This window comes from Paramormyrops kingsleyae, chromosome 15, assembly GCF_048594095.1.
Source record: "Paramormyrops kingsleyae isolate MSU_618 chromosome 15, PKINGS_0.4, whole genome shotgun sequence".
In the NCBI taxonomy this organism is placed as follows: domain Eukaryota; kingdom Metazoa; phylum Chordata; class Actinopteri; order Osteoglossiformes; family Mormyridae; genus Paramormyrops; species Paramormyrops kingsleyae.
Window position 1 is genome coordinate 11578310 of NC_132811.1, and position 23214 is coordinate 11601523.

General features: G+C 42.8%; 1 protein-coding gene across 2 annotated transcripts in view; it reads left to right on the forward strand.

The window, feature by feature from the left end:
• LOC111854993 (contactin-associated protein-like 2) overlaps positions 1–23214 on the forward strand; it is a 314095-nt gene that overhangs the window by 264600 nt on the left and 26281 nt on the right. For both annotated transcript variants that reach the window (XM_072700030.1, XM_072700031.1), the window contains 3 exons: positions 6964–7134; positions 16669–16887; positions 22339–22575. In XM_072700030.1, the coding sequence (XP_072556131.1) occupies positions 6964–7134; positions 16669–16887; positions 22339–22575 (627 nt within the window). The remainder of the gene's footprint in view (positions 1–6963; positions 7135–16668; positions 16888–22338; positions 22576–23214) is intronic.

Here is a 23214-nt window from a genome sequence, read left to right on the forward strand (position 1 = left end):
AGTAGAAAAACAAGGTGGGTTGGGTGGGTTTTTTATTTTTCAGGGAGTCTGGGAGACAGGCAAAAACAAGCATAGAGAATCGCAAACACACACACACACACACACACACACAAAAAGTGTCTCCTCAGACACTGGTTTCGGTCAACCAGAATCAAGACTCAAGTCTAAGCTTGGTGGAACAAACAAGAACAGCATGCATTATTATGAACAGTGCATGCTGGGAATGGGGAGCAAACTTACCAGGGTCGAAGAAGGGGAGTCACCTGACCTGCTATCCCTGATCAGACGGTCGCCCCCCCCTTTCCCTGTCTAACTGCGAGTTATGTAACTGTTTGTTTATCTGACCTGGCCACAAATACATTTTTCAGAGCTAGTGACGAGCAGTTTTCATGCATCCTGAGCTTTTTTTTTTTTTAGGACGGACAATGGATAGTGGTATTTATGTTTGCCAGTGCTCAAGAAGCAAGCATAAGAGCATCTGGAATCACATCTGCGGGAATTTTAATGGAACGACCTGTCTCGCAGCCTGCTGGGAACTGAAAATGGAGGGGAAGCTGCCTTTTAGAAAGATGGCTGCAGTTTCTCAAAATTGTACGGCGATAGTTTTTTCTTTTTCTTTATTTTTTTCCATCTTTGAAAGAAATTTCAGAGGAAGTACTCGAGTGTCAACAGAAGCGCGACAAACCAGCCATCTTGAGATGGCAGAGCTGTGCTTAGATACATAATTTCAATGACATCTTTTGACAAAAACATACTCGATTACATGTTATTTGTACTAAAGTGCATTTCCCAGTTTTATATAAATAATCAACAATAATTATAGTTAATATTGTTATGGATGAGGGTAATAATAATGCAATTTGTTTTCTTGATTATTGTGGTTGGACTTAATATTTATTACTGCACAAAGATAATTATCATCTATAAAAATCAGTAAATATTGTCATTCACACTTCTAGTCTGGGGTACAGTATTGTTCATTTAATGAAATTGTTTTTCAGAAAAAGTATTTAGAACACCTTTTAATTTGTACACAAGTTATCCGTAAAAGCATAGGGGACAAAGGGAGAAAACTTTGTGTGACCTAGAATCATTTATCACTGCCAGAAACTATGGTTACTACTATAGTATCTATGGTAAAATTCAAGCAATGCAAACACTTTTGTGTTTGAACTGCTGTTTTGTGTCCTCATTTCTGTGCTAATAATCATTATTTCCTAACTGAGTTAAGGAGATATGTGAAGCATAGTAATAATACAGAGACAAAAACAGCAGACAAAGATAGGGCTACTTTATTCCATTATATTTATGAGAGTAGGAAATTACTTGATATGTTGACGTCTTGGACAGCGATTGCGGTGCATCTTTCAGCTGAACTGAGATAATGTTGGAAATTAAAAACAGAGATGAGTATAGAAACTGTCTGAACTGGTCCACTCTGTGGATTTACCATAACCTCGATGGTTGTGGTCTGACTTTAGTGGAGATTTACGGTTTAGAGACTTGAACGTCACACATATCCCTTAACACATAAATCAGACACTGTGCGATTCTCCTGTGCTGATTTTGCTATTTTGTTCATTTCACAGTAACTCAAACACATGATTATCCTGTTTAGCAAGATAGTTAAGACCAGTTTGCTAACTTACTTTTATCTGTTCCATAGCATATTCGTACAATAGCATGAAATACACAAAGCAAGCTGTTTCCAACATGTTTCATTTAGTCAATATCACACAGCATAAATATGTATTTACTTAGCAAGCAGTCTTTAAATGCTTAAACGTTTTAAAATATTAACTCAAAAATGACAAGAATAAATAGTCATGATAAAGGATTGTGTTTATGTGACAGGAGAACAACAAACAAAAAGGACAGCAATTGAGTATCGCTTAGTATTTAACCCTTAGTATTTATCCTCTTTTGGCATCCGTCTCCTGCTTCTATATGTCATTTTGTAGGTTATTTTTGTTTGGTGTATTATTCCATTATCTTGGCAGTTATGTAATTTTACATAGTGATACACCCTGGGGATTTAGGGGGGGGTGACTGCATGGGGCCGAGTCCTTTACTTAGGTGTGTGGAGATGACTGATGTTCCAGAGAACAGACTTAGCTTGTGGCGTCTGTGAAATTGGCTCTGCATATAGCTGACACCTGCTATTATGGATTTTGGACTCTTTTTGAAATATTACTTTCATGTTCCTCCGTATTTGCTTCTGCGTGTGTGTGCGTGTGTGCATGTGTGTGTGCGCGTGTGCATGTGTGTGTGTGTGTGTGTGCGTGTCTGTCTTTTCACACTTGGCATGTTAAAGTTTTCATAGACGATTTTTCACATTAATTGCATCACGTAACCCTAATCATGAAAAAGGGTTGAGGATGGAAGAATGGATGTTAATTGCAAGGTTACCTGCGCCTTTCTTCTGACATTGTACATATAAATTGCATGTATAAATAGACTGAAACAAAAATGCGCGTGAATTTTCATCGTTGTTAATGATAAAGACAACTTTAGACATCTGACACCTTTTATCAGTACTTGGGGAAAGAAGTTTATGGAGGTGTATTGTAGTACAATTCATCTCGCTTTCACATGTGAAAGTTCTCACTAGTGTCAACAACAAGGATATTGTTAATGAGGTTGTGCTTCTTTTCTTTTAGATTAGCAGATGGACAGGGTGCTAATAGTGTCATTTTTACACTTTCATTTTCAAATTTGAGTGAATTTGTGGATTTTCAGAAGAGCCCTTGGTTAATTACATAAAAAGACAGGTAGTATTTAAAATAATCTGCCCGATTTGTTCAGCATCTCTTGGTGCATTATTTATGCTTTACGCTTGGATGCATCAAGATCCTTCATAACAAATTCAACAAGCCAGTAAGTTTTTTTTCCCTAATTAAATTATTTGTTTTTTAAGTAATACCACCCATGAGCATTTAAATTAAGGTAAAAAAAACAGCACTCGTGAGAGTGAACAAAGTTACCTATTATCTAAGAATTAATCATTTTGATCCAGATATTTGTTGAAATTAATTACATAGCTTACAGACTCCATTAGAGGGAGATTAGAGGGAATATGCGCAAATATGTGCCTCTCCACATATTTGCGCTAACATCTATTTCATCGCAAGCTAGTTATCTTTGTGATCCACTTGCCCCTATGCAGAAATCTGCCCCCAGTTAATGAAGCTTGGTTGGTGCCATTTAACAGGAACAGTCAGTCTTTGAAAGGACAGGAAAGCAGTGGGGTTATGCTTCGTAGTCTTATTCATTATTTTCCAATGGCTCTAATTCACTGTGTGCCTTCAGTTTGTTTTTCGTTTTCTCAGCTCCATGAGCACATGTCTGAAACAAGGGTATTCAGAGCAGACATGCTGGGACAGTGCTGAACGAACTCACAAACTTTAATAGAGAGCTGAAAATGCTCCACAAGGTAAATAACAGACAGCCCCAGGTCAGTCCCTTAAGTGGAAAGAGTCCTTCAATTAAAAATAATAATAAAAAAAAAAATCAGTTTAATTACTCCACAAGAGTCCAAGATCCAACAGAGAGAAACACTACGAGTAGCTAGCGGCGTTAATCTACACAAAATGCTCATAGAGGCCTGACATCCCATAGACTGGCTATGATGACTCAGGACAGCCTGTGAAATCTAGACAGCTTAGACACCTGCCTAATGAGTGGGTAATAATCAGCAGGTATGTTCAAAGCTGGAAGTAGATGACTGCTGCTGGCTGCTCATTGGCTCCCTCTAGTGGTTCTGGCTATACCTTACAGAGGATGCAACAGTTTCCAGTTTCACGTTATAGAGTAACAAACGCTTAAATTTATTACAATTTTTTTTTTTACTTTTTCCTGTAGAGTGCTCAAATAGTTCACGTGGTGCTTACATATTGCAGCTCGGACCACAGTAACGGTCCTCTCTTCAAGACAGGTATCAAAACCACATCTGTGTTTCTAGGTGCTACTGTTTAAGAAAAGCTGTCAAGAGCTGCCGGTGTGTGCAGAACATCAGGAGAATAGCAGCAGTCTATTGCTGCTTAGCACCTTTATGTTTATTTATTTATATAGCAGATGTGGTGAGGATCAGAGATCAGGGTCAGACTGAGTCCCTGGAGCAAGTTGGTTTACGGCTCCTGCTCAAGGACCCAAACGTGGATCCGCTCCGCCAGCTACTGGTGTTATTCTATTATGCTGGTTTTCCTTTTTTCATCTGGGTGTCTTCCAATTATGTCTCTGATTAATGAATTTGGTCAATAACAAAAAGTTTCAGGATCACTGGTTGTTCAGCTACTTATGCAGGTTTTTTCATGCAGTTCGTTGCTTATCATGTACATCTGAATGATCTTGGTTCAGGTCTGTTTATAAATTTGCATCCCATTCCAAGCTCGTTAATTTAAAAGGAAAAACGTAAGCCTACTGGGATATCATTCTCATCCTCCAAAAAAATGAGGTTTGCCTCCAAAAATAAGGGTACCGCATAATCAGCTCACAGTAGAGTCACAGTGGGGAGCGTGCACAGTTTGTGACCAGATGTCAGAGAACACAGTTCTACCCCAGTGTGGCAAAGATAATCGGTGTAGAGCAGTGCCTGGGTCTCCTCGATAAGCCTCATGGGCTTCAGGAGCTCGCCTCGACTCGTCTGCATAACACGGAGCCACACCTGATAGTATTACACATAGCATTCCTGATAGTATATCTAGAGAAATGTTCTCATTTGTTGTGTAGACCCGTTTTAGAACACAGTGGTGACAAGGCTCATTCATCCCAAATATCTGCCACGACCATGACAGCATCTCCCCCACTTTGGATGCACGTTTCTGGAGGTCTGGGCTTGAATCTCGTCCCGTGGTTGTAGCAGGTTCCGTGGCGTGAAATCAGTGTGACATATAAATAATGCAGCAATCGTAAAAGCTGCGCTGTGGAGACTCGGCCTACTGGGAATATGGATAGTGTCCCTGTCGCTGTTTGGTGGGCCGATCACTCTCGTCACGACTGAATTTGGTGGAAACAACACATCTGCCGAGGTCCCCATGTGGCAGCCTTGCAGGTGGAAACCAAATCACTACAGATTTTCCTGAAAAGCAACCCTCGTTTAGGTAGCGGTAGAGAGCCCAACTCAATGTAGGGATCCTAGACGTCCCGCTAAGGGATCTCAGCCCACCACTGATATGCTTAGGGTCCCTGCCTCCTGGCCAAAATATTACTGTATATTGCCTGTTTCCGTAGCTAATGGTTCAGCTTATTCCCATGATGAGGGCCGATGAGAGATGATCCAGTACAGATTCGCGGAGATATGAAGAATGCCGGCTATATCATAGTGACACCATCGTCATCACCCGCCCACTAGCCATTACAATTTCCACAGAACCTTACGTTTCACTCTTTGCTAGATAGTCCTCCGAACATATTTGCGCATTCCTGGAAGACGCCGAATCAGTGAGTGGATGTGAGCATCATCCAGTACCACATCCAAGTGGAAGATCCTTTCACATAACCTCACACAACTACTCACACTCCTTAGGTGAGTGTAGGGCAAGAATATACACTACCAGTCAAAAGATTTTGCACATACTGAAATATTCTACATTTGTGTGTTACTCACTTACTAAGTTATGCCAGCTAACTGAGAAATCTTGGTTTGTGGAACACCCCCCAGGTTTAAAAATGTATTATTATTATTATTAATAATAATAATAATAACAATAATAATAGTAGTAGTATAGTAGTAGTTTTTGCCTTTTTACCCTTAATTGGTGATGCATTTTACATTCTACATCCACATCCAGTTGCTAATTAGCTCAGAAGTTCAGAATGATTTATGTATTTATCTAGTTCAATATTTTATCTGCTTACAAGATTGGACTTTTTAAGTACTTCAGTTCTTTTTAAGCACATCAGGTTCACCTTGTGAACACCTCGTGAAAAATGCTTCATTTACAGTAGTCAGAATTGTATCAAAATTTGTGGCAGTTCAGTGTGTGTGCGACCCGTTGCTTCTGTCTCCCGTGAATGTTCTCCTTAGCACAAAAAAATACTTACATGATTTCCCCTTTGGCATTTAAGGAGGTTTGTGCTTCTTGTCAGTAGTACAGTACAGAGAACCAGGAATCCAGGCTATTAGAATGGAGAAGGAGATCCCCCCCCCCCCCCCCCGAATTACCTGTCAATCCTCGCCCTGCCCTTTCAAGCTTGTTGTTGGCCTTCCTCCCCTCATTTGCCTTGTTTGGCTTGACGGTCCTCTCACCTAATTTAAAGCCTTTTTCATTTAGGACAGGAAGCACAGATGTAACTCAATTTCGAATAGGATGGCCGAAGCCCAGGGTCACGGCTTCTCCTGTTTGCCTCCTGGCTTCCTCGTGGAACGTGAACTCCTGAGACAGATTCATAATTTACCTTTTGCCCTGGTAACAGTCTGGACAGCTGTAATTGAGGCTAGACAGCAACCTGATGAATCTGGCGGGGTATGTCTGAGTTGGTCTGAGTGAGGCTTCTGGAAAGGAGACCCAGAAAGCAAAAAGCGCATCTCCCTCAGACTGATGCTGCACAGGCACTAACTCAACCAGACAGGAGGAAGAATTAAACCTGCTTTGCTTAATAGCTTTTTTTAACAAGCGTCTTTAGCAAATCTACTAAGGCATGCAAGAGCATGTTCAAGGGCGGGGCCACCGCTAAAAGCTGATTGGCCCAAATAGTGCCACCTCCCCTGTCACTCACTGATTCATTGATGTCATTGGCTAATGATAAGGCTGGCCCCTCTGTATGAATTATGGCCCCTCTCATGTACCCCACTTTGACAAAAAATCCTATAATCACCCCTGGATGCATGCGAAAATGCGGACTTCGTATTGTCAGGTTTATTTAGCGATTTATCAGGTGGACATTTACAAGCCGGCAGAGGAGGTACGGTGGAATAAGGGAAACAGACGAATCACAGCACACGGGTATGTGTTTGTCTTACAGGCAGTTACTGGAATGCAGCGTCGTTCAACACTCCATCCTCCTACCTACACTTCTCCACCTTCCAAGGAGAGACCAGTGCTGACATCTCATTCTACTTCAAGACCTCTGCTCCATACGGTGTCTTCTTGGAGAACCTGGGCAACACCGACTTCATCCGTCTCGAGCTGAAGTGTAAGTAGGCCACACCAGAGCAACTCCCAATATTGGGTGTAGGTTACATCCCTACCCTGGATTGAGGGTCAGCCGTAAAGAAGGAAACACTATGGTCAGAAGGTTGCTGGTTCAAATCCCAGAGCCGGTAGAATGATTCCAGTGTTCCCTGAGCAAGACCCTTAACCCCCAATTGCTCCTTGACCCTTCTGTCTCAACTGTACATCGCTTTGGATGAAAATGCCTGCTGAATAAATAAACTTCATTGTATTGAATCACTGGGTGGTTATGCACCTCCTGTATGGGGGGGCATGCAGCGTGTTAGCAGTTCTCCCTTGTGGGCACTTTGTCACAATTTTAGCATCCATTTGATGTGGTGATTACAAGTCCCTCCACTGGATTGTAGCATTGATTGTTCTGAATGCAGAATGTCAGTGAAAACAAATATAGACTAAAAACAGACTCTATGATCACTTATAAATGTTTATTTACCCAAATCAGCTTTTGTTTTTTTGGAGGGAGGGAGGGTTACAAAAGAGACAACATAAATGAACCTTTAAATTGCCAGATCACCTACTCTGCGGAATTCAAAGAGGCTGCTGTCAAAATATCTCGCTCTCACAGTTCCCCTCACCCTGAACACCGGAGTCGATTTCTCGCAGACTGTTTACAGCACAAAGGATAATCCCGAGAGAGAAAAAAATACTTTTGTTAAACCCTTTGTGGAAAACACAACCGTCTGTTCTTTTTTAAATGGCACAGAGCCTGCGCGATCATGTCGCTAGGCTTGCAAAAGCCTCGCATCAAAATTACTCATGCACGAAAACATGCGGGATGGTATTCAGGCTTCCCGTTTCCGTTACCCAACACAATTCGTTCTCAGTCTTCCAGAGCCACTGATAAGTGCTGCATGTAAGAGGGTCACCCAGTAGGGCACAAGGTGTGGGAAAGAGCAAAGAGTATGTCCACACCATTCATCAGGTGTCTTCCCTTCCCTGTTAGAGGACCTCCTTAGCCATTCCCACCGCAGATCTCCTGCAAACATGGAAGGCAGATCCACCTTCCTGGGATTTCAACTAGGGCATAATCCCACAGAAGAAAAACCTCATTATTTCTACAGCCTACTATGTGCCTCGTGACTGGTCTATAGAGACAACGTGCTGGGGAGTACCTAAAAATTCTGGGCCCCCTGACAAAATGTTGCCTTGGGCCCCTCCGCCCATTTTTACACATAGTTTTACGTATTCAAGGGTCCTTGTTAAGTGCTGCCCCCCCCCCCCCCCGAATCTGCCAGGGTATCCACACCCTTTTTACAACCTCGAGCATGTGGGTCCAGTTTTGATAGCAATGATGAGTTGGGATATTGGAGGGGAAAGGAAAGGCAGGTGGGTTATTCTCTCTGCCACCATCGACGGTGGCCCATTAGTCAAACACCATTAGCACCTAGAACCTAAGATCAGAGATGGAGCTTTCCCTGCATCACTCATCTGCTGACTGTACAGCTGGCTGTGTGTGGGCTTAGGACCCTGCAAGGGGGGGGGGGCTGGTTTTCCATCCCCCCCAGCAAAATCCAGCCTCAAATACCGCCGTTACCGTGGCGAGCAGCCACCGCTCTCCATGCCACCCCGGCTCACTGTGGTTCCTGGGGTTCCGTGTCTCCCGGCAACTGCCGTGACGGGTACCGACGCCGATGACTGATGTGCCGTATTTCCATATTCATAACTGATGGAAGCCTGCTTATTAAAATGCAAACTCTGTTAAAAAAAATTAGGTAAAAGTCAAGACATATGAGTTCCCTCTGTTTTTTGGGAAGACTTTCATGCATTAGCAAGTCTTTTTTTTCGTACGTTTGTGAGGACTGAAAGGTACTCTTACAGATTGTGATGTACGATCAAAAAAAATGTCCCTTATTACTAGTTTTTAGTGTTTTTTCTGTTAGCACTAGGAAGTATGTCACTAAAGTAGTTCAGCATGGGGTGATCAAAGGGGACGTTTGTGACCGGATTCTCCCTCAGACGCCGAGCTGCAGTGCCTTCTTGGCGCAGTGACACGTTGATTCCAAAATGTATTTCCCACGTGCGGCACAGAGCCATGGAGCAGAGGTCGGTGTAGTCGAGTAGCACGGGAGCCTCGAGTGTCACTCGCACGCGCAGTCTCAAGCCTTTTGTTAAAGACACATATTTACTTCCTGTATAAATCCTTCCTGAAAAGATGAATAATCCCCTGCTGGCCTTAGGCGTCTATGAGATTAAGGATGAATTCAGGGCAGTGGCGAGCGTGCGGCTGCTGGCATGCATCGTGAAATTGAGCCTCTCCATCTTTCTGGAGATGCCCCCCCACCCTCCCACCCCTTTATCTTTCATCAATTTCCACAGGACCTCCTAATCTTTTCTCTTCATTTCAGCTTCTTCTTTCTGGTGTTAGCACGTGAAATCAAATCCAGTAAAATGCAACCGGGGCATGAAATAACTCGATAAAGTACTGGAGAGGTTAGTGGGGGTTGGTGTTCAGTTGGAGGTTACGATGTGATGATGCTCAGAGATGAATTCCACCTGTCTCCAGTTTATCTGCCATCAAAACAGCAAAAACGTTACCCATTAAGCATTTAATTATCAGCCACACTATTTATTTGGAAAATTATCAAAATACATTGACATTTGTTGTATTAGTATCATAAAACTTTTATTATCCCGGTGGAAATCGTTTGTGATTTCCGACTGCTCAGTACACAAGCACATAAAAAACAAGAGCAGTCAACACGCAGCACCACATACAGCAAATTCTGTATACAAATAAAAAAGTATAACATGTAGAGATGGTAATAAATGGGTGGGTGAATATGACCATAAGTAAAGTAAATATTGCACTGCGAAAATAAACAGATATTGACAAAAATAGGTAATATTGCACATGTGCTCTGATTGATTCACCTATTTAAATATATGTGGAATTTATGGTGTAATATACTTACAAGTTTCTGGAATGTTCACAGGTCTGATTAATTTTAAAGAAATACTGTGAATTACATGAGGTCTTTAGTCTACCGTTACATTTTATCCAGTCAGCTGACGTTCAAGCATGCAGCAGCTTAAAGTGCGATTTCAAAAGCGGACCTGTATTCTGTGCATCTGTTTTAAATTACTTTTGCTTTTCTGTTACATCGCTTGGTTTTAGTGGAGAATTTGCACATATTGGTCTTAGCTGACGCAGAAAGATTACAGGAGATTTACTATTTGTGAGGATTTAAAACAATGGCATTAATTACCGTCAAAGGGGTTTTTATTGTGCGATTAAGCTCTTTTATTGATCACTAGTCCTCCTGCGTAGAAAAGAAACACGAACTTCTTCTGTTCCTTCGCTTATCCTTTTTTCTCAGCCCAGTCACTGAAATAGCTCTGGCGCCCTCTTTTGGTGACACCCAGCTGGACACCTTTTTGGCAGATGATGGAGTAACAGGAGGCAGGGCACCTGTCAAACTCTCTTTGCAACCCCCCCCCCCATCACATGGGCGCTCTGATTCTTTCACTGCCATACACCAGGGAGGTGTCTTTTAAGGCGAGATCAAGGTGATGTTAAATATTTATGCCACGTTCTCAGACACGAGTGAGCTTAATTCTTTGAAATTATTTATTAAATCGTGTTTAAAGTGGCTTTTTTTAGACTTGGATGCTTTCCAAAACTACTTTAATACTGATTTTCCTGTCCACACAGTCTCTTCTCATGGGAACATTGTACATCGGTCAACTGAGTACAAAATTCACAGAAGGACTGAAGAGGAGTCTTTTTAAGCAGGGGAAGCCTAGTCAACTAGATTAGTTGCTCATGTGTCAGTTTAAAGAAATGAGATTCGGCTGAATTGACCAACTTGGTTGAACAATCTGACTCATTGGCCACCTTTAGTTTGTCCTCGTCCACCTGTCACACCTTTCGTGAGGTTTGGGAGGGTGTCCCTGCACATGCCCCCTGCTGTATATGCAGTGAAGATATTCCCATCTTCCTCTGGGGCCCCAAAGGGGGTAGCGGGCTCCCCTGACCATCCAAAGACTCACTTCCATGGGCGTTTGTGTGAAGTTGGTACCTGGATGTCAGGAGGCCCATTGACGTCATGGAACCTAAGCGGCTTGTGTTTACAGTAGGTGAGGCACTCGAGCTGTTTTGTTTTCACCTACACATAAGAAAAACAAGGCAACCTGCGGCTAATCCATCTTGGTTCACGACGCAGAAAAACAAACAGTTTACAGTGTACGATTTCCCACCTCTGATTTTTATGAATAACTGATGTGTATTGTAATTGTGCTCTGATTTATGGAGAGGCTATTGTTCCCTCGTTTAGCACAACCGATGCTATTCCCGGCCGGTCGTGCATGCAATTGTTTACCGCGAAAGTGATACCGGGGTGCGGGTTATTCAGTACCATATCCTCCTGAGACCCAAGGAAAAAAGTGTCCTTGAATTTAGGTTATTTGTCTCTGGAGGAAATAAGACATCTTACAATTTAGATTTTTTAATTTAATTTTTTTTATTTATTTTTAATTTCACAGCATGTCCTCTTTAGTGTACAACATGAATAAATATGTTTCCCAACATCAGTGAAAAGATAGATAAATAAAATGTCCACTGCAATGGACATAAATGAATGGGTGGGGTCTCAGGAGGTTATAAGTATCCAGTTTCTTCAGCATGCACTAGGTCCCCTTAATGGGAGGCCACTGGTTATTTCCGTTACGTGCCTCCCATTTGCGTTTCCCATTTGTTGGTTTGACTCGGTTGACTGGAACACACATCTGCTGGCACGGGAAGTAAAATCACCTCATTCCACCTCACAGGTGGATCCACTCAGACGCATTTACTCTCATTCGACTCGCTCAGAAACTATCGCACCTCCCCGGGTGCCTCACTCCACCAGGGACGCAGTCAGCGACCACCCTCCCCCAACCCCCCCCCCTCAAGTCGTTTCCTCATTATCATCTTTATTCAGCCTTTTAACCCGGCGGACATCTGCAGCTTCCCTACGGCTGTCGGTTCAGTGAGCGCTAAACTCTCCTGTGGCCCTGTGGGTCATAGTCACTCACCGTGCCAAAACACAGCTGCTCCTTCCTTCAGCCTGGGATGCAACTGGTGCCCAAGTCTCATTAAATTCCAAGACATGGAAAATTGCCTATAATATTTATATTTTATATTTTATAGCACCAAATATTGCTAATGTAAAAATGTTGTTGATAATAGAAATGATCAGCAGTTTTATTAATTTATTTTATTAATTGTCTATCTAATCTACCTATCTAATTTTGGGAACTCGCAAGTGCCATGAATGGACTGATGGTAAAAAAAAAAATATTTTTTTCCCGTTGTTTTGACACCGAAAATCTCACTGTGCCATTTGGTTCCAGCAGTATTTCTGAGTTTTATTTATTTACTTGATATTTGCAGGCCTGCCTCTCATTTACTGAAGGGCTGTGCTCATTTCACGCATGCTGTAGACAGACCATCTAACCCTACCTTTTAGTTCAGGCTTTCCAGAGTGCCCCTGGGCGTGGAAGTATTCACAGGATGCGCATGGCAGCTTAAAGGGTTAATTTAAAATTTACTAGAACTGTAAGCATCAGCGGTCAGGTAAAGCAAAAATAATTACAAGGATCAGCAGGTCGAGAAGCCAACACTCATCTTTTACACCTCACCCAGACTTCTTCATACCTGCCGCGTCAACCTGCCCCAGTGCGAGACGACAGGTGGAGTGCCCGTTGCCCATTGTGCCCGTTGCCCATTGTGCCCGTTGACCTGAGTGTCTTGCTTTCGGCCGGCAGCTGCTCTCTGAAACCCGCAAATGATATGCAAGGTCCCTGCTGCTATGCAGCAGATGTAAAATTAGCAGCAAGAAGTTTTACCCCCCCTCACCAGATCAGCAAACTTTAGCAGCATCATCTAGCCCCTTTTGCTAAATTTTACCACCGGCACCCTGCAGTCGTCAAGTGCGCGGTATTACCGCGAAGACGCCCAAGCACATGCGCGGTATTACCGCGAAGACGCCGAAGCACATGCGCGGTATTACCGCGAAGACGCCCAAGCACATGCGCGGTATTACCGCGAAGACGCCCAAGCACATGCGCGGTATTACCGCGAAGACGCCGAAGCACATGCGCGGTATTACCGCGAAGACGCCCAAGCACATGCGCGGTATTACCGCGAAGACTCCCAAGCACATACGCGGTATTACCTTGAAGACTCCCAAGCACTTGCGCGGTATTACCGTGTAGACGCCCAAGCACATGCGCGGTATTACCGTGAAGATGCCCAAGCTGTACCTCATCCGCCTCCCTGAAATCAATATTCCTACGGTGGAACGTCTGCATCTGTTAGAGCAGGTGGAGCTGTGCCTGCTGGGACCGCCTCAGCTATCTTTGCCACTGCTGTGTTGGTGAAAGGCCTCCATGATATAATACTGTCGCCTGCAGCATCTCGACTTGATCTGTATCGCTGACCTAGAGGAGCCATGATTGTGTTTGACCGTGTTTATATAGATGAAAATGGGTATAACTAGGTTTGGGATCCCCACATTCAAATCACATGCATCTTTTACACTGACCGCAGGCTTGCGAAGTCTCACACATCTGGCGTGGTATTCACGTTTTCAGATTCTTACACAAGAAATCTTACGGCAAATCTGTGTTATTCCATTATAAACCTAAAATTAGCTACATTAATAGTGTTGAGGTAGTTTGTAAACCGTACAGCAGGGGTGCCCAATCTTATCCGCAAAGGGCCGGTGTGTATGCGGGTTTTCGTTGCAACTCCCTAATTAGATTACTAATTAGAGGACTGATTGGCTGAAGGGTCCTCACACCTGGGTTTGAACAGCTGACCTACAGGTTATCCCAAAAACCTGCATACACACCGGCCCTTTGCGGATAAGATTGGCCACCCCTTTTGTACAGACTAGTTACAAGGTAACAAAGCTGTTACATACGTGTAAATGTGTGTGCAGACTTGTCTCTAATTGACAGTCTCACGCCAGCCAGCTGACCAAAGTCAGCAGCCCTGTGACTGTTCATTATGAGCCTAGAGAAAAAGTTCTTCAGTAGGAGGCTATTCCTAAAAGTCAGATTCCCCTAATCTGCAGCAAACATTCTCTCTGTGGGGAAATGTCTAATGCAGCTCCATAGATAAAGGTGAATATTAAATCTATGACTCATTACCGATTAACAGCTTGGTATATTGAAATTTTAATAGCCCGCATTGTGAACGATAACTGCAAATGTTGTGTAATTTCACTTTTATTTATTTAAGCATTGGCTGTTTTCCATATTTTACAGAAAGTATCGACCGTTATCTACTGTTGCAATAAGCCATTATTTGAGGTATCTTGGGGGAATTCCTCTGTCATCTTAACTGTGGTTTAACCTTAATTTAAAACCTGATAAACCGTTAAAGTTGAACACGTAGCTCCATTTTTAGAAGTAGTAGATGTTTGGCTATACTGCCGTTAAACCGTCAATGGGTCTTACTCACTTTCTAAGCTGTTTATATTTCACCTTAAATACATTAGCATATAATATCCATCCATCCATGTTCTGTAACTGCTTGTCCAATTCAAGGTCGCGGGGGGTCCAGAGCCTATGCTGGAGGCTATGGGTGCAAGGCAGGGAACAACCCAGGATGGGGCACCAACCCATCGCAGGGCACAACCCAGGATGGGGCACCAACCCATCGCAGGGAACAACCCAGGATGGGGCACCAACCCATCGCAGGCCACACTCACACACCACTCACACCTATGGGCATTCTGGGAACTCCAGTTAACCTCAGCATATTTTTGGACTGTGCGGGGAAACCGGAGTACCCAGACGATATGGCATATAATAGCATATACTAATTTTAATATAAATGAAAACCTTGTCAGCGATTGTGATTTTTTTTTTGTACTTTAAAATGAAAAATAGTTTTCTTAGTCCATTTTCAGTCACGGTTTAACAAGACAGAGGAAAACCCGGTGCTTTATCAAGGGGACAACTGTGGTATTAATGAGTCACTTCTTGTCCCTTATGATTGATTGGCCACAATGAATGTTGATCCCAGTGCAGCCTGATGACGAGGGGGAATTTTGTGATAATCTGAACTGAGAAGTAACCCAGAAACAAAGGGATCGCAAGTGGTCTAAAACACAGACAGGAACTAACCAAATCAGGCAAATGTACAGCACTAACAGCAAACAAACAACGACGACCGACAAAAGATCAAGCCTAGGGCAGGCACTTATATACATCACTAACAAGGCTAGATGAGGGACAGGTGTGGGTCAATTACAAATTACACACAGGTGAATATAGACCATCAGTCAAACACTAGAGTAAGGACTAGGGGTGTTTCACAAAGCCAAGAATGCAAAGATCATACTTGTGGTCTTGGCAAGACCAGTCTTGCTAACTTGCCTCCCAAGAACGAACTTGGGGCACAATGAGTTGTAGCATTAATCTCGCTTGGCAAGGATCCAGTCAATGTATCCTTGATATTTGGGGCAGGGTAAGAACAAAATCCAGGGATTTTCATTGTTCTCTGTACTTCGGTTCTTGGATATTGGAACCGGTCTTGGGCAATGGAAGATGGTGTAAAATGAATACACGAGAACACAAATACGGTCAAGTACACGTATTGAGAAACGCCCTTGGGCTATCCTCTAGATACTATACTGATAGCACACATATGTATGCCCGATGTACACAAGTTATGTTTAAACGATGTAATACTCAAGTCGTTTGCTACTTGGCAAGACATCTATGCCAGGTAACAGGTATTAGGCAAAAGACACCGTGGAAAGATCACAAACAGGTCGTACAGTAATTGCTGCTGATGTGCAGATCTAAAATTGACCTCGCATAGACATCTTATATCAGTCGCCGATTTCATACATTTAATCATTTCTGTTTATTTTCAGGCACAAACGTGAGAGATTGTAAATATATAAAATGCGTAGATAATAACCAACTCCTGCTCAAGACACCCAGTGTCCAGTGACCTGGTGGAATACTGAGCACATACTGGGACAGGTGTTCAGGGTTTTACAAAGGGGACACTAAGATGCTTTTAAAGTACAGGCCAAATAGTCCGGGCAGAATGGGTAGGTGCTCAGGCACCCCCACTACATGTGCTTGGTTGTGAATCCCAGCTTTATTTTATAATACAGTGTTTCCCAATCCGGTTCTCGGGGACCTACAGATGGTCCATGTTTTTGCTCCCTCTAAGTCTCTTTCCAGACAGTCCACATTTTTGCTCCCTCCCAGTTACCGGTAGGACTGTCTGGAAAGGGAGCAGAAACGGGGACCATCTGTGGAATCTGGGAAACAGTGGTATACTGTAAATGGGGATTATAGTGATAATTTGAATGACTTCAGCCTTATTATGCCTTTTGAAAATGCAAATCGCATAAAATTTGCACACGATGTACATGTCAGCCTTAAATGACTGCATAATGTTTTAATTACATGATAAACAGTATAATAATTTACTGCGTGTTGAGGAGTCTTGCAAAGTAACGGCCAACTGTCTATTCACCCCCCGCAGCCCGTAATATGGTGTCCTTCTCCTTCGATGTGGGCAATGGGCCGGTGGAGCTGAATGTCCAGTCGCCCACCCTCCTCAATGATGACCAGTGGCACCGGGTCAGTGCCGAGCGTAATGTGAAGGAGGCCGTGTTGCAGCTGGACCAGCAGTACAAGGAGGTGCGTCTGGCACCTCCTCAGGGACACACCCGTCTGGAGCTCTACAGCCAGCTGTACGTGGGTAAGTCTGCCCCCAAGACTGCGCACACACACTCCACCAGAAGTCATGTGACTCGTTCTCACCCCTGTCTCTGGCTCTGTACTGCTAGCTTTCAGCTTCCACACTCGGACACAAGAGAAAACATACATCCACTGGGTGTTATCTAACTGCTCGAACAAGGTCAAGGTCTGGGGCTGAAAGCAGTCTGAAAGAAATCGGTGCAGGGACGGAGATTGGTTGATTGACTGAGAAGACTCTTTCTAAACCAACAAATTTCTCCATAACCATAACCTTTGTTTGAAATCATTGTTGTGTTTAAGGCTTTTAAGAACACTCATGGAAGTTTTACTTATACAAAAGTGTTCTAAGGGCAGAACAAAAATTGATCGGTTCACGAGCATTAGGAACACTGGTGCCCTCAAAGATGGTCAGTAGCACATTGTGGGCAATGCGAGCAATCGAGAAAGAGTAAACATAAAAAAATTCTGTACATGATCCAACAAAGCAAGCACTCATTTTATGGCACAAAGTGTGCCATAAAAGTGAGAGTGGGAGCGCATCAGTCAGATCTTGAAAGATTCATTGACTGAGTAGGCTTGGGAATCTCTGCCAGTAGCTCTCTGGGCCCAGGAGGTCCATAATGCTACAGCATTCCTTGCCTCAAAGTTAGAGCTCTGGAAAATAACTACTGTCTGCCAGGGGCAGTGCAGGCATGTGAATCAGTGGAATTTAAATATTGAAAATCAAGCATGTTTAAGACTATCATGAGCATTGCCAACTGACAAATACCACAGTAATAAATATCAAATTACTAATTACAATTGCAATTAATACTACTGCAATTCCTATTAATTGTAATTAGCATTTACTGTGGTTGTAGCTCTATTTATCATTAGACAAACTCCCTAGATCTGAAATTAAAGGCTATTTGAACGGGAAAAATAATTGTGTTATTAGGTTGTGTTCACAGTGAATATTTTATTGGTTCAACAGGGAGATATAAGCAGTGTAGCATGCAACATGGTGATATTTGTGCATAGATGTTTGTCGGAGAGAGTGATCAGCCCCCCCCCCCCCCCCCGGCTGCTGGCCCACAGAGTATGAGACACGCGCTGTTTTACTTGCAAGGGTGCACACCGCAGTGTAGCTACAAGGGTGTGGCACCACGAGAGGGTTTATTTATACTTTAAGGTGATCAGGTTACATTGTGGGTGTGAACAACATTTCGAGTGGGATAGAATGGGATGTGGAAGTGGGAGTGGAAATAGGAACAACAGAACGTACAGCAGAGGTGGGCTCGTCTGCTGCACATGATAGAAAATTACTGTTAAGCATTTACACAGTTGCCATGTAAAACAAGTTATACATTCATAAGAATACACATGAGTGATAATATATACTGTACACAATTCCAACCCAACAATGTTCATGCGGAGAACATGATGAGGATGAGATACAGTATGACAGTAACCACAGCATTTCTGCGTATTATGTGTGATTAATGGTCTGATTCTAGTCTGTACTGTTAATTTCATTGGGACTTTGAAGGTATTATCAATTCTTCTAGCTTTTGCAGAAATTATGTAACTAAAATAATGGTTTTACATTTTCATTTCGGTGTGTCATGTACCAGTTCATTATATTAAATAAATTAATTTTAATCCATCAAGAATGGGAAGATTCAGTGAAATCCTCTTCTTATCCTTCTTTGTAGAACAAAGTTTCTCAAATATAATTTCTTTGTTTTAAAAGAATGAAAATTAAAATAGTTAATTCCGGTACTGAGTTTAACTGACGTTTAACTGACACGTTTCACATCTAGAGGAAATATCACCCCCTTTCATCATCCATCGTCTTTCAAAACACGTGTACCGTAGAAACAGGCCACATCAAAGCGTATGATAGAAAAATAATTGGATCGACGTTCCATGAAAATATAATGCGAAATGACCATTTTCTGTTTTTATTCAATTTTGTTATTTACGCAAAAATGTCTCATCAACAAAGATTCTGAGCTCAAAAAGAACAAAAATTCAATTTAAACCTTTGTCAAAGTCCCTGTACTGTATCCCTGGAATGAAACTGCTGGCATTACCAGTAAGACCCAGACCAGTGAGATTTGCCTTTAAATGAAATATTATTGATCCTAATCCCTAGCAAATGTTTTACATCATTAGCGATCTCATGGGAAACTCAAGCTTGTACACTGTGTAGAATTCTTTGTTAACCCCTTGAGGGGAAATATATTTGCATATAAGAGATAAAAGCGATGTATGTTCGGTCCAGCCCTTTCTCTTCTGTCCGTGATTATTGCGTTTGTTGCGTTTTTTAGCGTCATTTATGTTACAATATCACTGGGCTGTTATTTTTGTTTTATTTTAAATTCACATTCATTCAAACTATTAGCACATTTGTCTATTTAGCAGAAATGCTAATGGTACGTCCTGATTTCACTGAGTTTGATGTGTCTCTGGGACAGGAAGGGGCTTGTGTTTCACTTCTTTAACCAATCACAGTCACCGTCGTATGACATCACTGCATTAATTAGAACCAGTGTTTTCTGTTAAGCAGCAGGGTGTACCTGTTTTATGGTGTATGCCTATTGTTAAGGGATAAACACAGACAAAATATAGGAATGTGCTTGCCTGCAAATGCAATGTCTTTATTTCATGATAATACTAATAATCAGAGGTGGATAGTTTAAGTCCAGAAAGTAAAAATCCAGACCAAGATTTTGTTTCTATCAACCAGTTGAGTATAAAGAGTCATACTCACAGAGTACTCAGCTGGTTGATTAAAACAAAATTGTTACTTTATTTTAAGATTTTTACTTTCTGGACCTGAACTATCACTTATCAACACTTATCATCTCTGTCTTCTCTGATAATAATAATATTAATAATAATAAAACACAAGGACAGAGGCTTAACCTGCTAAGCCACAAACAGCTGCTGGTTGGATTTCTGGAAGCCTTGAGTTTGAAAATGAGAAGAAAAACAACAGACCAATGTGGTGATGTCATACGATGAAGACAGTGATTGGTTAAATAAGTGAATTGAATGCCCCTCCCTTGTTGACCCAGGGACACATTGAGCAAAATGATGAAATCTGAAATGTTTGTACTATAAACAATTTGCATGAGATTCATACTCAGGTTTATTTTCTTGCATTTCTGTTATTTCACATACTCTGTTCATGTATTTTTCACAGATTTCTGTTAATTGTCCCACATGTGTTTTTCCATTTGTCGCTTGCACATCTCATTACACTGTCCTTTCTGTGTTGCCATGGCACTCCACACGAAAAGGTGCCCCATGGGTCTGTCGGGACAGTAGGCAGCTTTTGTGTGTTCTGTGTCGTTGACTTAAAATGATCTTCTAAAGGAGTGCGCGTAGTCTAGGAGCCTGTTTCAGAAAGCAGGATTTCTTGCTTAGCCGGATAACTTGTGAGATTTAAGGTAGTCTGGGCTAAATGGACTTCATCTTTGTTCACTTACCTTTAGCCCAGACTACCTTAAATTCAAGTTATCCGGCTAAGCACGAAATTCTACTTTCTGGAACCAGGCCCCTAGTCTTTACATGGTTGGATAATATCAATGGTGTGTCAGTGGTTGAGATGGAGAGCTTTCTGCAGAAGTACAAGGACATTCTATCTTTAATAGAACAAATTTTCTGCAACATTTTTTTTTATTTTTTGCCATCCTTACCTTGGAGGGGTTTTTGCTTAGAATTTACAAAGCCCCTGAATTGCCTCGTTGAGCCAACCGGGGGGGGGGGGGTCTCATGGTGGATGGGGCGGCATGGTATCCATGAATGACCCACTGTACATGGGTCAGACGTGGTTCTGGCTCTACCTAGCTCGTCCAAATGTTTTTGGTCTACACCACTGAAGTGTAAAACAGCAGTTTGTCTTGTCGGACTGTTTCTTTATTATCTGAAAAAGTCTTACCTCAAACTATTTCCATCACTGTGTGAGTTTTTGCCAATGGCAGCATGTTACCATCACTATGTGTAACAAAGGAGTTATTAACGATTGAGCCCTTATGTCAGAGACTGTCAAATGCTGTCTTCCTGATATTATCTACCAGTATGACCCGTCCACAGCTTCTGCCTGATGAAACAGTTTCCCAGTCCAGTCCTGTGGGGACCCACAGACAGTCCATGTTTTTACCCGAAGCTGGGAGGGAGCAAAAATGTGGACCGCTGTGGGTCCCTCCGGACTGAATTGGGAAACACGGAATTAAAGCATAGTAATCATGGGACAGACAGTAGCTGTGTCCGAATTCAGGGAATATGCCTTGGTTGCGCCCTTGGATCACATCTTTCCAAGGTCAAACGGAAAGTTCTGTCAATTGGCACGGACTGACCATCACCAGCTGTGCCCACCTTTACCCTTGAGTCACGGAGTCCCACTCCTATCGCCTGGCCGGGACACACCCACTTTACCTCTGCACAATGAATCGTGGGGGGGTGACTTTCGGCAGCATTTCGCATTCACGGGCGCCGAATATCCCCACACTAATAGCAGACCCTTCACAGCATCCAATGCACTGTTTACCGTTAATGAAACACGTCTCCGGCAGCATAAACCATCTCCAGACTTTATTTCATTTCGTTTAACAGCCAGAAGGATCATTATCACAGTGGCTACACAAAGGAGCCCATTGCACAGCCTGTGTGATCAAACTAAACTGCAGTGTCGAATGTTAACATTATGCCTAAGAACACTGCTTCTCATACGCGTCTCCTATCAGGCTTTTAGCCTACATTTTAATTCAACATTAGTTGTTTTTTTCCTCTTCGCATCCATAAATGGAAACTTGAAGCATTGCTTATTATTCCTGCATGTGAGATATTTTTCCTCCGCCTTCCTTGTCATCTTCATTTATGCATTTTATTTGCACTTTGAAACACCGTAAGGGCATTCAAAGTCTATTCTAAAGATATATTAATGTTCTCAGTGCTCTCCGTATCATCCTGAAATTGGCGGGCTTCTATAATTACAGAATACAGCAGAGGACTATATTTCAAAAAGGGACTCTATTCAAGCTGATCTATAGGCTGAGTGGAAAGAGCTGTGCAATCTCTCTCATCAGTAGGTTATGATTATTTACCTTATCCTGTATTACTGACCTATCCAGTGCCCCGTTTACAGCCTCCCACCTCTTAATCTGATCCAAGGGCTGTGTTATGGAGTCCAATTGCAGTACAATTATTGCCTTTTTAAATGTATGGCTGTCTTCAGCTGTTAGCATTCGGCTATATTATGGTGCTACCTGTTACGTGTAGCCTAAGCTCTCAGATACATGTATTAGATACACTGTATTTCTATTACATGTGTTTCCATATCATAGAGTAATATTTTAGTATCTCAAGGGAATTGCAGTGCTGCACTTTCTCACAGCACCTTCAGATCTCGTGCTGCGTGTTTACTCTCCGTCCTCCGCCTGACGCCCTCTGAAACGTCCTGTAGGTGCCGCCGGCGGTCAGCGCGGCTTCCTCGGTTGCATCCGCTCGCTGAAGATGAACGGCGTGACGCTCGACCTGGAGGAGAGGGCCAGGGTCACGCCCGGGGTGAAACCCGGCTGCTCCGGCCACTGCACCAGCTACGGGATCTACTGCCAGAACGGCGGCAAGTGCGTGGAGAAGTACAACGGCTACGCATGCGACTGCACCGTCACGGCCTACGATGGGCCCTTCTGCTCTAAAGGTGGGCAATAACCCCACGGCTGCCATTCTCAGTCGTGATGTCGCACAGCGTTGTAACCGAGCGACTGTTTGACTGAGTTTATGACACGGGTGCTTCACACTTCCACCACTGGGGGGTTCGAATCCCACCTCCGCTCTGTGGGTGTGGAGTTTGCATGTTCTCCCCTGTGACATATTGATTTCCTCCTGGCCTCCACTTTCCTACCGAAGTCCAAAACTGGTTAGCTTAATTAGTTAGCTTTGGTTAGCTTAATTAGTGTCTCTAAATTGAACATAATGTGGAATTGTGTGATGGATCGATAAGTGACTGGATAGATGGATAAAATTTGCTGTATTTGTTTTCAACAGTAAATTTTGTTACACGCCAGTCTAGGCCCCCGACACACACCACACCACACCAGAGGGAGCGAGAGAGACATGTTCAGGTCCCTCCTCTTCCTTTGCTCCCAGGAAGCTCTTATATATATTTCCCCCCAGGCTTCCTCCAGCGCCTCCTAGGGGACACAGACATAAACACAGGCACAGGCAACTACCATAACAATTTGATCAGCTTATAATACGCACAGTCAGATTAACTGTGCAGTCAGATTCTAAAAACAAAATTGTAAGAAGAAAGCAGGTAGGATAATGGTACGTGTTT